This window comes from Cavia porcellus, unplaced genomic scaffold (genome assembly GCF_034190915.1).
Source record: "Cavia porcellus strain 051 isolate PalLab524CR breed Dunkin Hartley unplaced genomic scaffold, mCavPor4.1 scaffold_1, whole genome shotgun sequence".
NCBI lineage: Eukaryota > Metazoa > Chordata > Mammalia > Rodentia > Caviidae > Cavia > Cavia porcellus.
In genome coordinates this window covers 49,824,280-49,837,713 of record NW_026947484.1, presented here as the reverse complement: position 1 = coordinate 49,837,713, position 13,434 = coordinate 49,824,280, and the positions used below count along the sequence as shown (strand labels likewise).

The following is a 13,434-nucleotide window of genomic DNA, read 5'->3' as shown; positions in this document are numbered from 1 at the left end:
GGTCACGCGTGCCCTGGGCACATGCGTATCTGAACACCCAGCGGCCAGCACGTCCCCGGCAGGGTGTGCGGGGTGCGCCTGGGGTGCGCGTCCCTTCCGTGAGCCCCTCTGTTGTAACTGGCGCTGGAGCCCTGGGGGAGCGCTGTCTGGAGAGCAAAGGAAATGGGCGCACACGCGCAGCGCGGGGTCTGGGAATTGTGCAGGGCAGGCTCGGGGGTCAGCCCTCCCCCGGGAGTGGGCTTTAGGACAGGGGCGCGCTCGGTCGCCATCCAACTTTTGGGGCGCGCAGAACAGCAGGTCTGAAACCAGGGCCTGTGTGGCCCGCCGGCTCGGAGTCTCTCTGACGCCGCTCCCTCTGCGCTCGGGCGGGCACCCCCTGCTGGCGGCGGTGGCGCGTCACATTCTGGGCTGGAGGAGGTCTGCACCCTGGGGCCTCGAAGCCCCTTCATTGTCGCCAGGGATGGAGAGAAGTGCTAGACCTGCTCGGGGTGGGGGCCTGGGTAGGCTTTCTTACGGTGTCCAGCAATTTGTGGGGATAAAGAAAAAGCAAGTCAAATATTATGGGGGGACACTTTACTCAGTGGGAAAAATTATAGCACACCTTTTCTTTTGTATTTAGTTTTTGTTGTTATTGTTTTGGTTTTGGTTTTGGCTTTTTTTCTTCTTCTTCTTTTTGGTATTTTTGAGGCAGAGTCTTGCTCTGCAGTTCAGGCTGGACTTGAGCTCACTTTATAGCCCAGACTGGTCTCGAATTTGCAACGATACTCCTGCCTCAGCCTCCCAAGTGCTTATTTTGTTTTTGACAGAGTCTTGCTACATAGTTCAGGCTGGCCTTGAACTCTTGGCAGTGCTCCTGCCTCAGCCTCCTGAGTGCTGAGGTTACAGGTGCACTCCCAGGAGTCTCTTAGTTTTAAGTGAGACACCAAGTGAGCTGCAGATTCATTTTCTGTGATATTAATTTATATGCCAGGCAGTCAGCCCTTTCACATGTACCATCTGAGGGATTTTATGTTTTCAATGTTTCTTTATGAAGAGGAGCTGCCCCTTAGCCCACAGCGTTCCTGTTTTGTGCTTCCTGGAATCCAGAGGAAAGCCTCTCACTTTACACCCCAGTCCTTGCTAGCTCCCATCTCAGACACCAGGTCCTCCAGGTGCATGGCTCTGATTTAACAGGCAGTGGCACCCAGGGAGCTCCCTGACTGACAGAGACACCCAATTTGCTTTTTGCATCCTGGATTCACCCATGGGAACCGTGGCCACAGCTCCTCCTGGAGCTGACTGCGAGAGCTACAGTGGACCCTGGACTTGTGACCGGCCTGACACCCAAACAATGTGGGTACTGAACAGAAGTTTAATTTCAACTTACAACTAAAGTCTTTAGTTGTGACCCGAATGCTTGTGCTTCCGGATGGCACAGATACAGACCGAGCCTTGACAGAGCCCCGGAAGGAACATTGCCACATCCTTTCCTGCATGGGGTTCATTGGGAAACCTGGGCCGGGGTGTCTCTGAGGACACTGAGCACAGCCTGAGACAGGAGAGGCTTTGAGGGCTGGAGAGGATTCCGAGGCTCCCGCTGACAGCCTCAGCTGCAGCCTGAGTAGTACAGCTGGCCCCGGGAACGCACTGGGTTCCCAAGTCATGGTCCATATTTCAATGCTAAAATAATAACTTTAAAAGGAAATGGTACTACTTCAAACAATGTGGAGGCAGAACCTGAGGATGTGTAGAGGTCGACTCCACAAAATAGTCTCCAGAGTAACGCGCAAACATTTGCCTGTCTGTTCCACTATCTTTCTAAGTTGGAGCCTTCAGAGGAGCTAGGATGCTGTCAGATAAATCAGACGAGCTGGTCCGAGGGAAGAGGGCTGGACAAAGGCAGGAAGTGTGATCAGCGGCCGATTGCATGTCTGGGAGGGGAAAAGTCACGCACCTCACGCAGTGTAAATATTTTTGAAGTGGAGGGTAATTTTTTTTAAATTTAAAAAAAAATTTTATTTAAGGAGAAAAAGAAAAAAAGCAGAGAAAGGGTACAAGTTATACAGATTTACAGAAAAAAATAAACAGTAGGAAATCACTAGTTAATGGATTACATATTGTCATCTTAGAAATAATTGTTCAAGTTACAAAATTAAAGCTTATAAAGTGGACATTCCAACAGTGAGACTGCAAACAGTTCTGTTCAATAATCCAACGAAACTCAGTAATATCATTATCTATCTTATACACTTAAATATACATGCAGTTATGTCATTTAGAGCACTTTCTTTTCCTCTCTTTTGTACAATGACAATTACACATTTTGGGTTTTGTTGCTCCCACAGTTCTTATTACTTTTTTGGAAGAGAGTAGAACCAAATGTGACATAACACAACAGAGTCAGTCAAATCAAAAGGGTGGACATAATAGATAATGTAAAAGCATAATACAAGGTGATCAACAATGGTTACCATAATGCCTCCCACTATCTCTAATAGAATTGCCTATATCATCAGTTATAATAAAATTGACCAAAACAGTAAAGAACAAAACCAACAAAACCAAAACACTGGAGACCTTATAGGTCTTCAAAAGTAGATAATAGTCAACCAGAATAGGCATCATAATGAATCCCACTATCTTCACAGCTGTTGCCTAAACTTTCAAACCTGGTACTACGAAGCAAAACAGAATAGAGGGACATCAATCAAAACAAGATGGTGAGAGCAATACAGGGCTTTAAATCAAGATAATGGAAAGTCAAAGTGGGTTACTATAATATACCCTGCTATTTTTTTATTTTTCCCTTAATTAAAAGGATAAAAATAAAAAAGCAAATAATAAAATGGAGATTGAGATAAAAGAGGGCATAACAGCAAAACAGCGCAGATCAAAACATAACCATTTAAGCAAAATAGTGTTTCACCTCAAGATAATCCCGACATAAAAGTAGTTACCATATTGTCTCTTTCCTTGAAATCTTTGAGTATAACTTCGTATACTATCCAAACAATGTAAAACCATTTAAAAGAATGACAGTATTACAGGGTATTTAGAATCAACTAACAGAAAATGAACAATGGTTTCATATAATCTCCTTGTCTATAAATGTTTTTGCTTGTATTATCATATATAATAAAATCCAGTAAGATACAACCTGTTTAGACCAATGGAGACAGAAGAACAAAAGCTTGATGAGACTTCAAAACAAGATGATACTAAATCAGTATTACCTCTTAAGATGTCATTTTCTCCAAAATAGCTGTTCCTATCATCCAATCTTCTCTGCCTCATTTCTGTTGAGCTCTTTTTCTGTCATTAGTTGTCAGTTTGCCTTCTTCATTTTGTTTTCTGCTCCATTCATTGCGGCCTCTCTGCCACTATTTCTGGATTCTTCATATTTTTCTTTTTTAGAATATCCTGCAGTATTCTCTGTAGAGTTGAATTGGTGGTTGCATATTCCCCTAGTTCCTCTTTATCCTGGAAGCACATTCTTTTTCCATCAATTTCCAGGGATAGTTGTGCAGGATATATCAATCTTGGCTGGAGATTATTATCTTTCAAACCTTGAATTATTTCCCCCCATGCTCTTCGTGATTTGATGGTTTGTGCCGAGAAGTCTGCTGTAATTCTGATGGGTGTTCTCTTGTAAGTGATCTGTTTCTTGTCTTTGATGGCTTTTAATATTCTGTTCTTATATTGGATTTCTGGAATTTTGATTATTATATGCCTGGGTGTAGCTCTGTTTGGGTTGTAGGTGGCTGGGGTCTTGTATGCTTCATACAACTGAGTATCTTTACCTTTTGCTAAATTAGGAAAATTCTCCTGGATTATTTCTGTGAGTAGCTTTTGTAGTTCATTTGTTTGTGTCCCTACTTCTTCTTTGATGTTCTTAATTCTTAAGTTATAGATCCTCTTATCATCTTCTAGTCTTTGTATTATTGCTGTTTGTTTCTTTGTTACTTTTAAGAAGTTTTTCATTTCATGCTCCCATATTATAAATCTGCCCTCCAGTTCAGATAATCTATCCTTAGTTTCTTTCAAGCTGTTATGCCAGTTTTCGGTAGAGTTTTTAGTTTCCTGGTAATCTCTTTGAACCTGCTTCATGTATTCTATGCTTTCTCTATTTTCTCCATTAAACAATTCTCCCCTCTTTTTCTGCTCTTCCATTCCACCATCTGTTTTTTCTTGGGTGGTGCTTAGCATTTCTCTAACTATTCTGCTTATGTCTAGCTTCAGGTCATTAATAACTTCATTCCTGAACTTGTCTATGAGACTCTAGAGACAGCGCTTTATATCTATTGGTGCTGTGTCTGCTATTGCCTCTTTCCCAGGATTGGGGGCCGAGGAGCCTTTCTTATTGTTGCCTCTTCCCATATTCTTTGTTCCTTATATATGCAAGCATATATAGGAGGCCCAGCTTCCTTCCCTGTCAGCCACAGTCTGATTGAATTGCGCCGGCTAGGTGTTCCCACCCACCGCAGTGCACCAGGAAGTTGCAGACCAGGCAGCCTATGCGGGACCCGCCCCTCCAGGTCAATCTACCTTCAGGCGCTGGGACCTGGGTTGTGCTAGCCTACTGGGTCTCAGCCAGCAGCATCACGTAGGCTAGGCACTGCTCACCAATTCTGCTTGAGAGGGGGATACGTGACTGAAGTCACTGCAGCGCCCTGTTCCCACAAGTCTGCCCGGACCCAGAATGTCCTCTGTTGGAGTCTCCTAGACCGCGGAAGAGTCCCAGTTTCTCTCACTCACCGCAGGTCAGTGCATAGCTCCCCACCCATCCTGCTTTCAACTCCGTTCACTGATTCCCGTTCTCAGCTTTTGTGAGTCTCTCTCCCTGCCTAGCCGATGTAGATGCAGCAGCAGCAGTGGCGGGAAACCCAAATCGCGGCTTCCAGTGGTGCGGGCTCCAGCTTCCACACTGAGGCTTTTCTGTTCCTGTTATAGCACCAGGATTGCATTCCCAGTTGGTTTCTCTCAGCCCAGTTCGTTCTTGGGTCAGCAGGGCATATCTCCACTTGCTTATGATTCCTTACTCTGCACCATTCCTGAATATAAGCTGGGTCTTTCAGAGAGCCTCCATAGCTGCTGCTATCTGTCCGCCATGTTCTCCTGGAAGTTCCGTAATTTTTAAAAGACTATCTAAGCAAGTAACACTTTACTGCAGTATAAAAAATTCCAGGTGAGGGGGAAGGTTGGTTTTAGGATGTCTGCCAGAGTTAAAATGTAATTTGAGGGTTTCCTGATTTTTAAAACTTCTACTGATGCAGGTCTGCAGTACATGTTCATGTTCCCTGTGAGGCATTGGTACACTGAGGCTCGTGTGTCTGATTTATTTCACTTAATACTATGGTCTGAAAGTGCAACACCTTTGCCTACAAATGGCTCCATCTTATCCTTCTTTATGGCAGAGTAATGCTCCATTCTGTATAAATACCCCATTTTGTTTATTGGTTATCCCAATTGGATTCGGTTTTTTTTTTTTTTTTTTTTTAAGACGGGGGTTTTGCTCTGTAATTCAGGCTGGGCTTGAACTTGCAGTGATCCTCCTGCTGGGATCACAAATGTGTGCCACCATGCCTGTTCTGATTTTATTCTAATTTTCATTTAAAAATTAAGTAGTTCAAATACATTTTATTTCTTTTTTTATAGGGTGTTTACATCCCATAGTGATATAGGGGAATGAAACTTCCAACCTACTATGTCCGGAATGAGTTTGTATTCTCTAAAATCAAAGAATGAATTTTAGGAACAACAGAGGTTTAGAGCAGAAATATTTATTGAGAGAGAGAAAGCTTATGTTTGAGAGAGAGACAGAAGGGGTCCCGAGTGGGTTGCTCCATTTTATTTCAAGGTGAAAAAAAAAAGAAGAAAAATAAAATAAAATTGCATGACCTAATTTAAAAAGTATACAAATAAAAATTTTTTAAAAAATAAAAAAAAAACCCTAAGCAGTAATCACACAGGTAAATTAAGTATCTTAGTAAAACTAAGATCATCAAACAGCCCTAGCTTCTAGGAAAGAAAATTACACAATTGCCTACAGTAATTTTCTAAGCCCAAGGGAAACATGAGGAGACAAATTACCAGACAAATTATTTCCATTCTTGCTGGGACCTCAGATGTGTGTACGTCACCGTGCTCTCCCTTCTCCTCCCAGCCATACCAGCCCGTGGCCGTGAGGACAGGAGTAACCGCCTGGCTGATTGCAGGAGGGCGATGCCTAAACTCACACTGGCATCCGCTGAGACCTGCACAGCTGTGGGCTCCCAGGTACCAGTCTTGTGACTGTGTCGCCGGAGTGTGAGTGCATCCTGGGCTCCTGCCTGGCCAGGTGTCTGCGCAGGTGAGGGTGTACATGAGCAGCTCTGTCTACAGGTGTGGGTGCCCTCCAGAGGAGGACAATGGGGTGCTTTGAAACAAAGGTGGCCCAGGAGCCACCTGAGGTAGTGTGACCTTAAACACAAAGGCTTCCTGCTCCACCTAAGCACCCTTCAAACACTTCGCTAAAGAGAGAAGAGGTTTGGTAACTCCGGCTGGCAGGCCCAGCAGGCACCAGGGGCCGGCCTCACCGAGCAGGGTTCCTTGGTTCCTCCAGAGCCATGGGGAGTGGCAGAGCTGGTCCCAGTCCAATCTGTCATCTCCTGCTCCACCGCAATGCCTCAGTGAAAATGCAAGAGAATTTCTTCAAGAAAATAACCAGTGATGGGCGAGATTTAGGAGGATCTCACCCCCAATCTGCTGATTTGGAACTCGGTTTGAACTTTTCACTAGGAAAACTCCCTTTGGTTTTATTGGTCTGTAAAAAGAGCTACAGATTTGCTCAGGGCTCCAGGCCATCAAGGTGAAAGGCTTCACGGGGGACCTTCCCAGCCTCCGGGTGTGGCCACCCTGGGCGCTCCTGGACCTGCCTCTCAGTCTTTACTTCTCCCTTCTCCTGCCACTGCCCCCTGGACAGCACTGGTCTGTCTGTGGTCTCCCACCAAAGTCCCCACCTGTGCTCAGCCACCACTTCTGGTCTCTTCTCTGGCTTAAACCTGATGCTGGCTCCTTGGTAGCTGGGGGTAACACAGCTCTGGACATTTGCCCTGCCTGGTACAGATCCGTGCATCCAGCACAGTGCCTTGCATGCAGGGAGCGCCCCATAAATGTGACTTATTAAATATTTAAGCGACATAGGAATAAAAATATTATTATCATTATCACAGATAACAATGGTTAAAGTCCACAGCGCTGTCCTGTGATGGGCGTCCTGCACTCGCTCCTGATCCAGAGTTCACTGGGGACTCCGCACAACCTTGGCACCAGCTGCAACAGGTGGACCTTGGCTTGGACTGTGGACTGTTCAGGACACTCATAAGACACCGGAGTGCCAGACGGGTGATGCAGTTGAGCCAGGGTTAATTTTCGTAGACAGCTGGTGGGGGTCAGCATCCTGTCCCCTGGGAGCCAGCACACACCTCAGCTTTTCAGGGGGGAGCTTCAGGGTTCAGGATGGCTAGAACTCATTTTCAGGGTTCATGTTTAAATAACAGATGTGCCTTCTACAGAGAGATACTGTGAACGTGGCTAAATGTGAAAAGAATGAATATTCTTTGAACTAATAATTTTTCAATATCTTTCTATATATGAAATAAAAAAATAAAATATTTAGAGGAAAAGCTAAAAGTACAATTTGGAAAATCTTGGAATCCAAGATTGGCAGTTGGCTCAGAAAATGATTCCCCCAAATCACAGGCTGCCTTCGTCTGTCCTCCACCCTCTCAGCCCTTCTTCTTCCCAGAGAGAGCCAGGAAAAGAGAACTCCTCTTTCCCAGCCTGGGTCACACACACCACTGCCCACTGGGCCCCAAGCAGGCCCCCAGGCTTGGACATGACTCCAGCTTCTTGCCTGAGAGTCACCCAGCATACAGTTCTCCTGGCCCATGTGGCTGGCCTTCAGATCCCATGATCCCTCGGAAAGGTCCTGCCTGCCCTGTGTGTTCCAGGAGGCGGGAGCCAGGAAGAACCCGGCAGACCTTGCTGGGCTCCCCTTAGTTCCTCTCGCTCACGCCCTTCCCGCCCAGCTGCATTCCTGCCCAGCTGGCCCTGTGCCACGGAACCGAACCATGGTCTTAAATCCAAACCCTCCTCCGGCATGCAGAACTATGCTCACATATGTGGGCTACATCTTTCTCTTGACTCATCTTGTGGTTCAGGGTGGCCTGGTGTCGGGCTCTGGGATGTAGGACAGGGATCCCCTTGTTCTGGACTTTTCTCCTTCCCAACCTGCTAACCAGCCTCCTGTATCCTGAACACACCTGTGGCCTCTGCGTTTGCATCGGGGGCCTGCACTTTAAATTGAAAGGCACCGTTGTCCTTGGACGGCTGTGACCCGTCCCCAGGCTGTTCCCATCTGTGCACCGAGGTATCGTATCCTCCCTCCCACAGACGCTTAGGCAACTAGAAATGTGCTTCCCCATGGCGCCTCGTAATTCCACCAGGGATTTTCACAGGGAAAAGTGAAGCCATAAGGAAGCATGAGCCCTGGAGGAAGTAGTCTCACCTTAATCCCTTCGGGGTTGCCGAGTCCCCAGCAAGAGCCGGTTAGGATGTTTTTAACTTAGTTTATGTGTACAATTTAGGTATAATGATCACACTCATAGGGAATTTATACCTGTGCGTGCTGTTTCTTGATTCTTGTTCTCATTCCCCTCCCCTCCCTTCAGCCCCTCTGCCTCTCCTTATCTAAAAAAGCTGCTTCCATTTTTACCTTCTTTTCTCATCTTTTCCCTTTTCCCTTCCTTCCTCCTGCCCCCAGTTCTCTTTCCCATGTAAACAGTTTCTTACTGCCATGAACGTGGCCAGAATTTAGCGGCTGCTCCTACTCATCAGAGGCAGAAAGCAGAGAGGCCCGGGTGCACCTTGGCTTGCACATGTGCGTGACAGGACAAAGGGCGCTGGCGCCTGGAAATGCACCTAGCCGGAGCCTGCACTGTCCTGCACGCCCACTGCCGTGAAGCAGGCAGCCCCAAGAGAGGCTCCTCAGTGCTGACCTTGGGCTGGGCATGGAGGGGTCAGGAACGGCTCTTGGTATAGGGTTTGGGGGGGGGGCGGTAATAAAAACGTTCTGGAATTACACAGTGGTGACATTGCAGAACTTTATAAATGTAATAAAAACCAGTGGATTGTGCCATTTAAATGGGTGGATACTATGGCAAGAGAATTATAGTTCAATTTCTTTAAAAAAAAGAAAAAAGAAAAGCAACTCTGTACTGGATCCCATTTTCTAAAGACAGCCCAGGGATGAGTGAGTGGGGTGTGCTGGCCCCTTTGGTCCCCAAGTCACCCCTGCACGGGGAAAGTGCCCAGACCTGCAGCTGCTGGCAAAGCTCACAGCAGCCCCGGCCTGGTCCTCGCAGGAAGCCCCAGCTCGCACTGGTGTCTCTCGGGCAGATCTGAGTGTGACCTAAGTTCCTGTCCCCCCAGAACCCCAGCAGGTCTCGCACCCCAGCATCACTTCCTCATTGCACCAAAGATCCTGCCACTGGGATCCCTCCCAGCTTGGGCTTTGCTCCCTCTTCACTGCAAACAGTAGGTGCTCAGAACACATCTGCGGGAATGAAGGAGATCAGAAGAAAATCTTACGCAGTAACTTGTATCAGATATTTTTTAAAAGATGAAGTTTTGGGCTCCAAAATGTGTCTTTTCTCCCATAAAGAAAGAGGAACTCCTCCTTTAAGCATATATTTAAGCTCTGCGATATCTTGCACAAAGAGCATTTTATTAGAGACAAAAATCTCACTTACAAATCTTGACATGAATTTCAAGGAAAACATTCAGGCATCCTAAGCATAAAACTTTAAATGTACAAAACGCAAACCAACAGCAATAAACAGAAACTTACTGTGGGACCGCGTGGTTCTCACCACACCACCTTTAACTCCTTCTCCAGAGTCCAAAGGAAGCAGACACCCTAAAAACTTAGCAGAAGCACTTCCGCACACTGGTGTCCAGACCCAAGCCTGTCCGGAAGTGTTTCCGCTAGATTCATAGAGCACTTGGGACAAGAGGCGGTGAAGACGCGTCATTTGGTTGCACTCCGGACCGTCTGCAACTCTTCAATTGGCTTCCACTGTTGGTTGATGGTTATGAGCTTTGAAGAGAAAGGTAATCAAATGTTTTGTCAAGGATCTGTGCCTCCTCCTCATCGCCCCTTAGGAAAAGCATGCCTCCTCTCTAAAGCATGCCACAGGGGCTGGTTCTCTCGGGGAGCAGCACCTAGGTCCCCAAGTGTTGCAGGATCCAAGAGGACAACGGTGAGACATAGGTCCCCTCTCTCACACACAGCGTCCAGATTTCTCAGTTTGCTAAAGTTGGATGCGAGCTGAGCTTCCAAAAGCATCCCTACCCCCAGGAGCGGATTGCGTGGCTTCTAGTTCGGGGCCCGGCACACACTGGGGTGCCTAGCAAGGCCCTCTCGTTGCCCTGCTCCGTGGAGCCCAGAAATCTGTTACACAACTGGGGAAACAAGACAGAGCTGTGGGCCTGATATCCAGAAATCTCTTGTGCGGACATTTCTGTCAGTCTCAGGGGTGTTTTAGTACCCCAGGACCTAAGGGACACAGGCCCTCAGAGGCCTGAAATGTCCTTCTGCAGGTCAAGCAGCTGACGACTTGCATTCTAAAAAACCTTCTTCGGACAGTTCAAGCTGTCCGTTCATTCCACCAGCCCTTACGTCCTTACCTTCCAAAATATTTACATTAAGATGCAAATGACCCTGAACGAATTTTACTTCCATGGAACATTTCCATAACTATCTAGTGTTTCTCACAAAAGCCCTACCACCAGCTTCAGCCATGCAACGGCTGGAATGAGGTAATGTAGCTTCAATAATGATAAGAGCTTGTGTTTGAGTTCTTACTATGGGCCATGCCTAGCATGAAATGTTCCGTGTATTTTTATTTCTTATCTCTCACCTCCGAGGTGAAGCACACTACCACACCTGTCTAACAGATCCCAAGAGCCTCGGAGAAGCCAAGCTCTCAAATCACCTGTGAATCATAGGCAAGGATTTGGATGTGATCCCTACCACCCTAGGCCACTGTCCGCATAGCTACGGGACTGGTGGGCTGCAAGGCACCCTCTGCCCTGCGGAGGGGGTGGCACGGGTTGGGCTCAAAGTCAGTTAGTTTTCACTGAGCGATACCTTTTGAGGTACATGAGGGTCCACAGTTTCCCAAGGCTCTGGGTTCCTTCTTCGATCAACACTAAAAATAAAAGAAAGCTAAGTCAAGGTTGAGGGAAATGAATTGAAGTGAACACCGACACTGGGCCCCTAAACATGCCGGAGACTGAACCAGTCTCCCCATAGAGGGGTCCGGTCATCACTTCCTCAGACACTGGGAAACAGGGTCTGTACCTCTTCCACCCACAGGAGAAATCAGGGTTCCCCGTAGCAGCAGGGCACACCTGTTCTATCGTACTAGGAAAGATCATGCTAATAAACTGAAATGTATTGTTTCTTTTTTTGGTACTGGGAATCAAACTCAGGACCTTGTGCTTGCCAGGCAGGCTCATGTGGTACTGAGCTATATTCCCTAGCCCAATAAACTGAAATTTTAAAATGTCATTAAAATGATGACATTGGATGACACATGTTTCCCATGGATAATTTAAGAGCTTTAACAATCCCAGACTTAAGCTTAAACGTATCAGACCTCTCCACGGGTGAGCTGGAGGAGGCCCATTGCGCAAAAGGATTTTTCTGTAGCCACGAGGAAGAAACCAGTGTGGTTAATAGAACTGAGTCATCTTCCAAATATCAGGCTGCTTCTCAGCCCGAGTCCGAGCTCACAGCCTGACCTTCCATCCACAGGAACAGGAAACTGACATCACACTGACCACCGCCCCAAGGGTCCACTCACATCACGTCAGTCTTCCGAAAGGAGTACAGGGCGAAGGACAAGGCTCCACTGGCCGCCACGGTCATGATCACCGCCAGAGGGATGAGCTGGGATACAATGGGGGGCCTCAGAGGTACAGCCAGCGGCTGCACGTGCAGGGGCAGACGCAACAGAAATGACGGTGTGCAGTGGGTGTATGTAACGCACAGGAGGTGGATGTAGATGCAGGTGTCACTTTTATATTTTCTTCCAACTCTACCATCATTTCATCTTTAAAAAAGAACCCATGGCAGACGTGGTGGTGCACACCTGTAATCCCAGCACTCAGGAGACTGAGGCAGGAGGATTGTTGCAAGTTCTCAACCAGTCTGAGCTACAAAGTGAGCCCAAGGCCAGCCTGAACTGCATAGCAGAGACCCTGTCTCAAAAAGACCAAAATAAAAAGAGGAACCCTTGCAGGGCTGGGGATTAGCTCAGCAGCACAAGCCCCTGCCTGGCAAGTGCAAGGTCATGAGTTCAATCCCCGGTACAAAAAAAAAAAAAAAAAAAAAAAAAGATAAACTGGGTTTGTGGTGCACCTGTGATCCCAGCATTCGGGAGGATGAGACAGGAGGATCAATTCAAATTCAAGGCCACCCTGGGCTACAAAAGAAGTTTAAGGTCAACCTGAACTGCACAGTGAAAAAAGACGAAAGGTGGTGGTGGGGGGGATAATAAGGAACCTTTCTGGCAAGTTTCCCACGGTTTTAAAAGCTTACCTCTTTCTTCTTCATCAAGGTTTGAAAAACACCCATGATGACTTCAGTGTAGGATGCCAAATCTAGAAGAGAAAAATCCAAGCCAGATCAAAAGTTGGGCCGCTGGGACTCAGCTCTATGGGTACCACCTGCTTGATGAGCTCAAAGGCCACGGAGCAGCAGGGCTCACTTGGCAGTGGGACCACCTGGGGGGCTCACCTGAGTAGAGGGGCCGGCCTGGTGGAGGGGCCGGCCCAAGGAGCGCCCCGTGGGTGGGTGGGACTCACCTGGCCGGGCTCACCTGCGCGGCCCGCGGGCGCGATGCTGCTCTGGCTCGGAGCGCCGCGCGCGCCTTTTATACCGGCCGCAACGCTCGCACCGGGCCGGGCGGGTCACGCGGCGAGGCGCGGGTGGCGGCTGCCGTCCCCGGCTCGCGCGCGCCCCCTGCAGGACACCCGCGGCGCCACCTCCCGCGCTCCCTCGGGCTGGCGGCCACCGCGCCTTCTAAAAGGGGGTCAGAGGAGGCGCAGAGGGGTCGGGGCCCCAGAGGCGGCTCCAGGTGCGGGCGGGCGGCTGAGAATCATTCCACCACGGGGCACACGCGAGGTAATGAAATCCTAACACTCCTTGCAGGATGACTCCCACCGGGCCCTGGTTTGTCCCCATTAAAGAGATGAGGGAAAAGAGGGAACAGAATAATCCACCGAAAAGGTGTCCAGCCTAAGTCTAAGCCCAGCACCAAGGAGGCTGAGGCAGGAGGATCGCTGAGAGCTTGAGGCCAGCCTGGGCTACACAGCCAAACTCTGTTTCAAAAAACAAAACAAAACCAA

The 13,434-nt window shown here is 48.0% G+C and overlaps 1 protein-coding gene and 1 long non-coding RNA gene across 4 annotated transcripts; one reads left to right on the top strand and one right to left on the bottom strand.

Annotated features, from left to right (window-relative positions):
- Window positions 1–4,008: 4,008 nt before the first annotated feature.
- LOC134475944 (uncharacterized) lies at window positions 4,009–7,667 on the top strand. Its single transcript, XR_010047281.1, has 3 exons — window positions 4,009–4,739; window positions 6,143–6,328; window positions 7,191–7,667. It is a non-coding gene; the product is annotated as an uncharacterized LOC134475944 (long non-coding RNA).
- Window positions 7,668–9,726: 2,059 nt separating this feature from the next.
- CUNH15orf48 (chromosome unknown C15orf48 homolog) lies at window positions 9,727–12,997 on the bottom strand. Of its 3 annotated transcripts, none has more exons than XM_005004553.4 (5): window positions 12,892–12,997; window positions 12,626–12,687; window positions 11,889–11,974; window positions 11,171–11,231; window positions 9,727–10,117 (listed from the first exon to the last, which is right to left on the bottom strand). In XM_005004553.4, exons 2-5 carry the CDS (start codon window positions 12,659–12,661, stop codon window positions 10,049–10,051), a joined length of 252 nt encoding a protein of 83 aa, XP_005004610.1. In that variant the 5' UTR covers window positions 12,662–12,687; window positions 12,892–12,997; the 3' UTR covers window positions 9,727–10,048. The 3 variants fall into 3 exon arrangements, with proteins under 3 accessions (XP_005004610.1, XP_023421691.1, XP_013010015.1); XM_023565923.2 differs by having other exon boundaries at window positions 12,906–12,960; XM_013154561.3 differs by having other exon boundaries at window positions 12,824–12,937.
- Window positions 12,998–13,434: the final 437 nt, after the last annotated feature.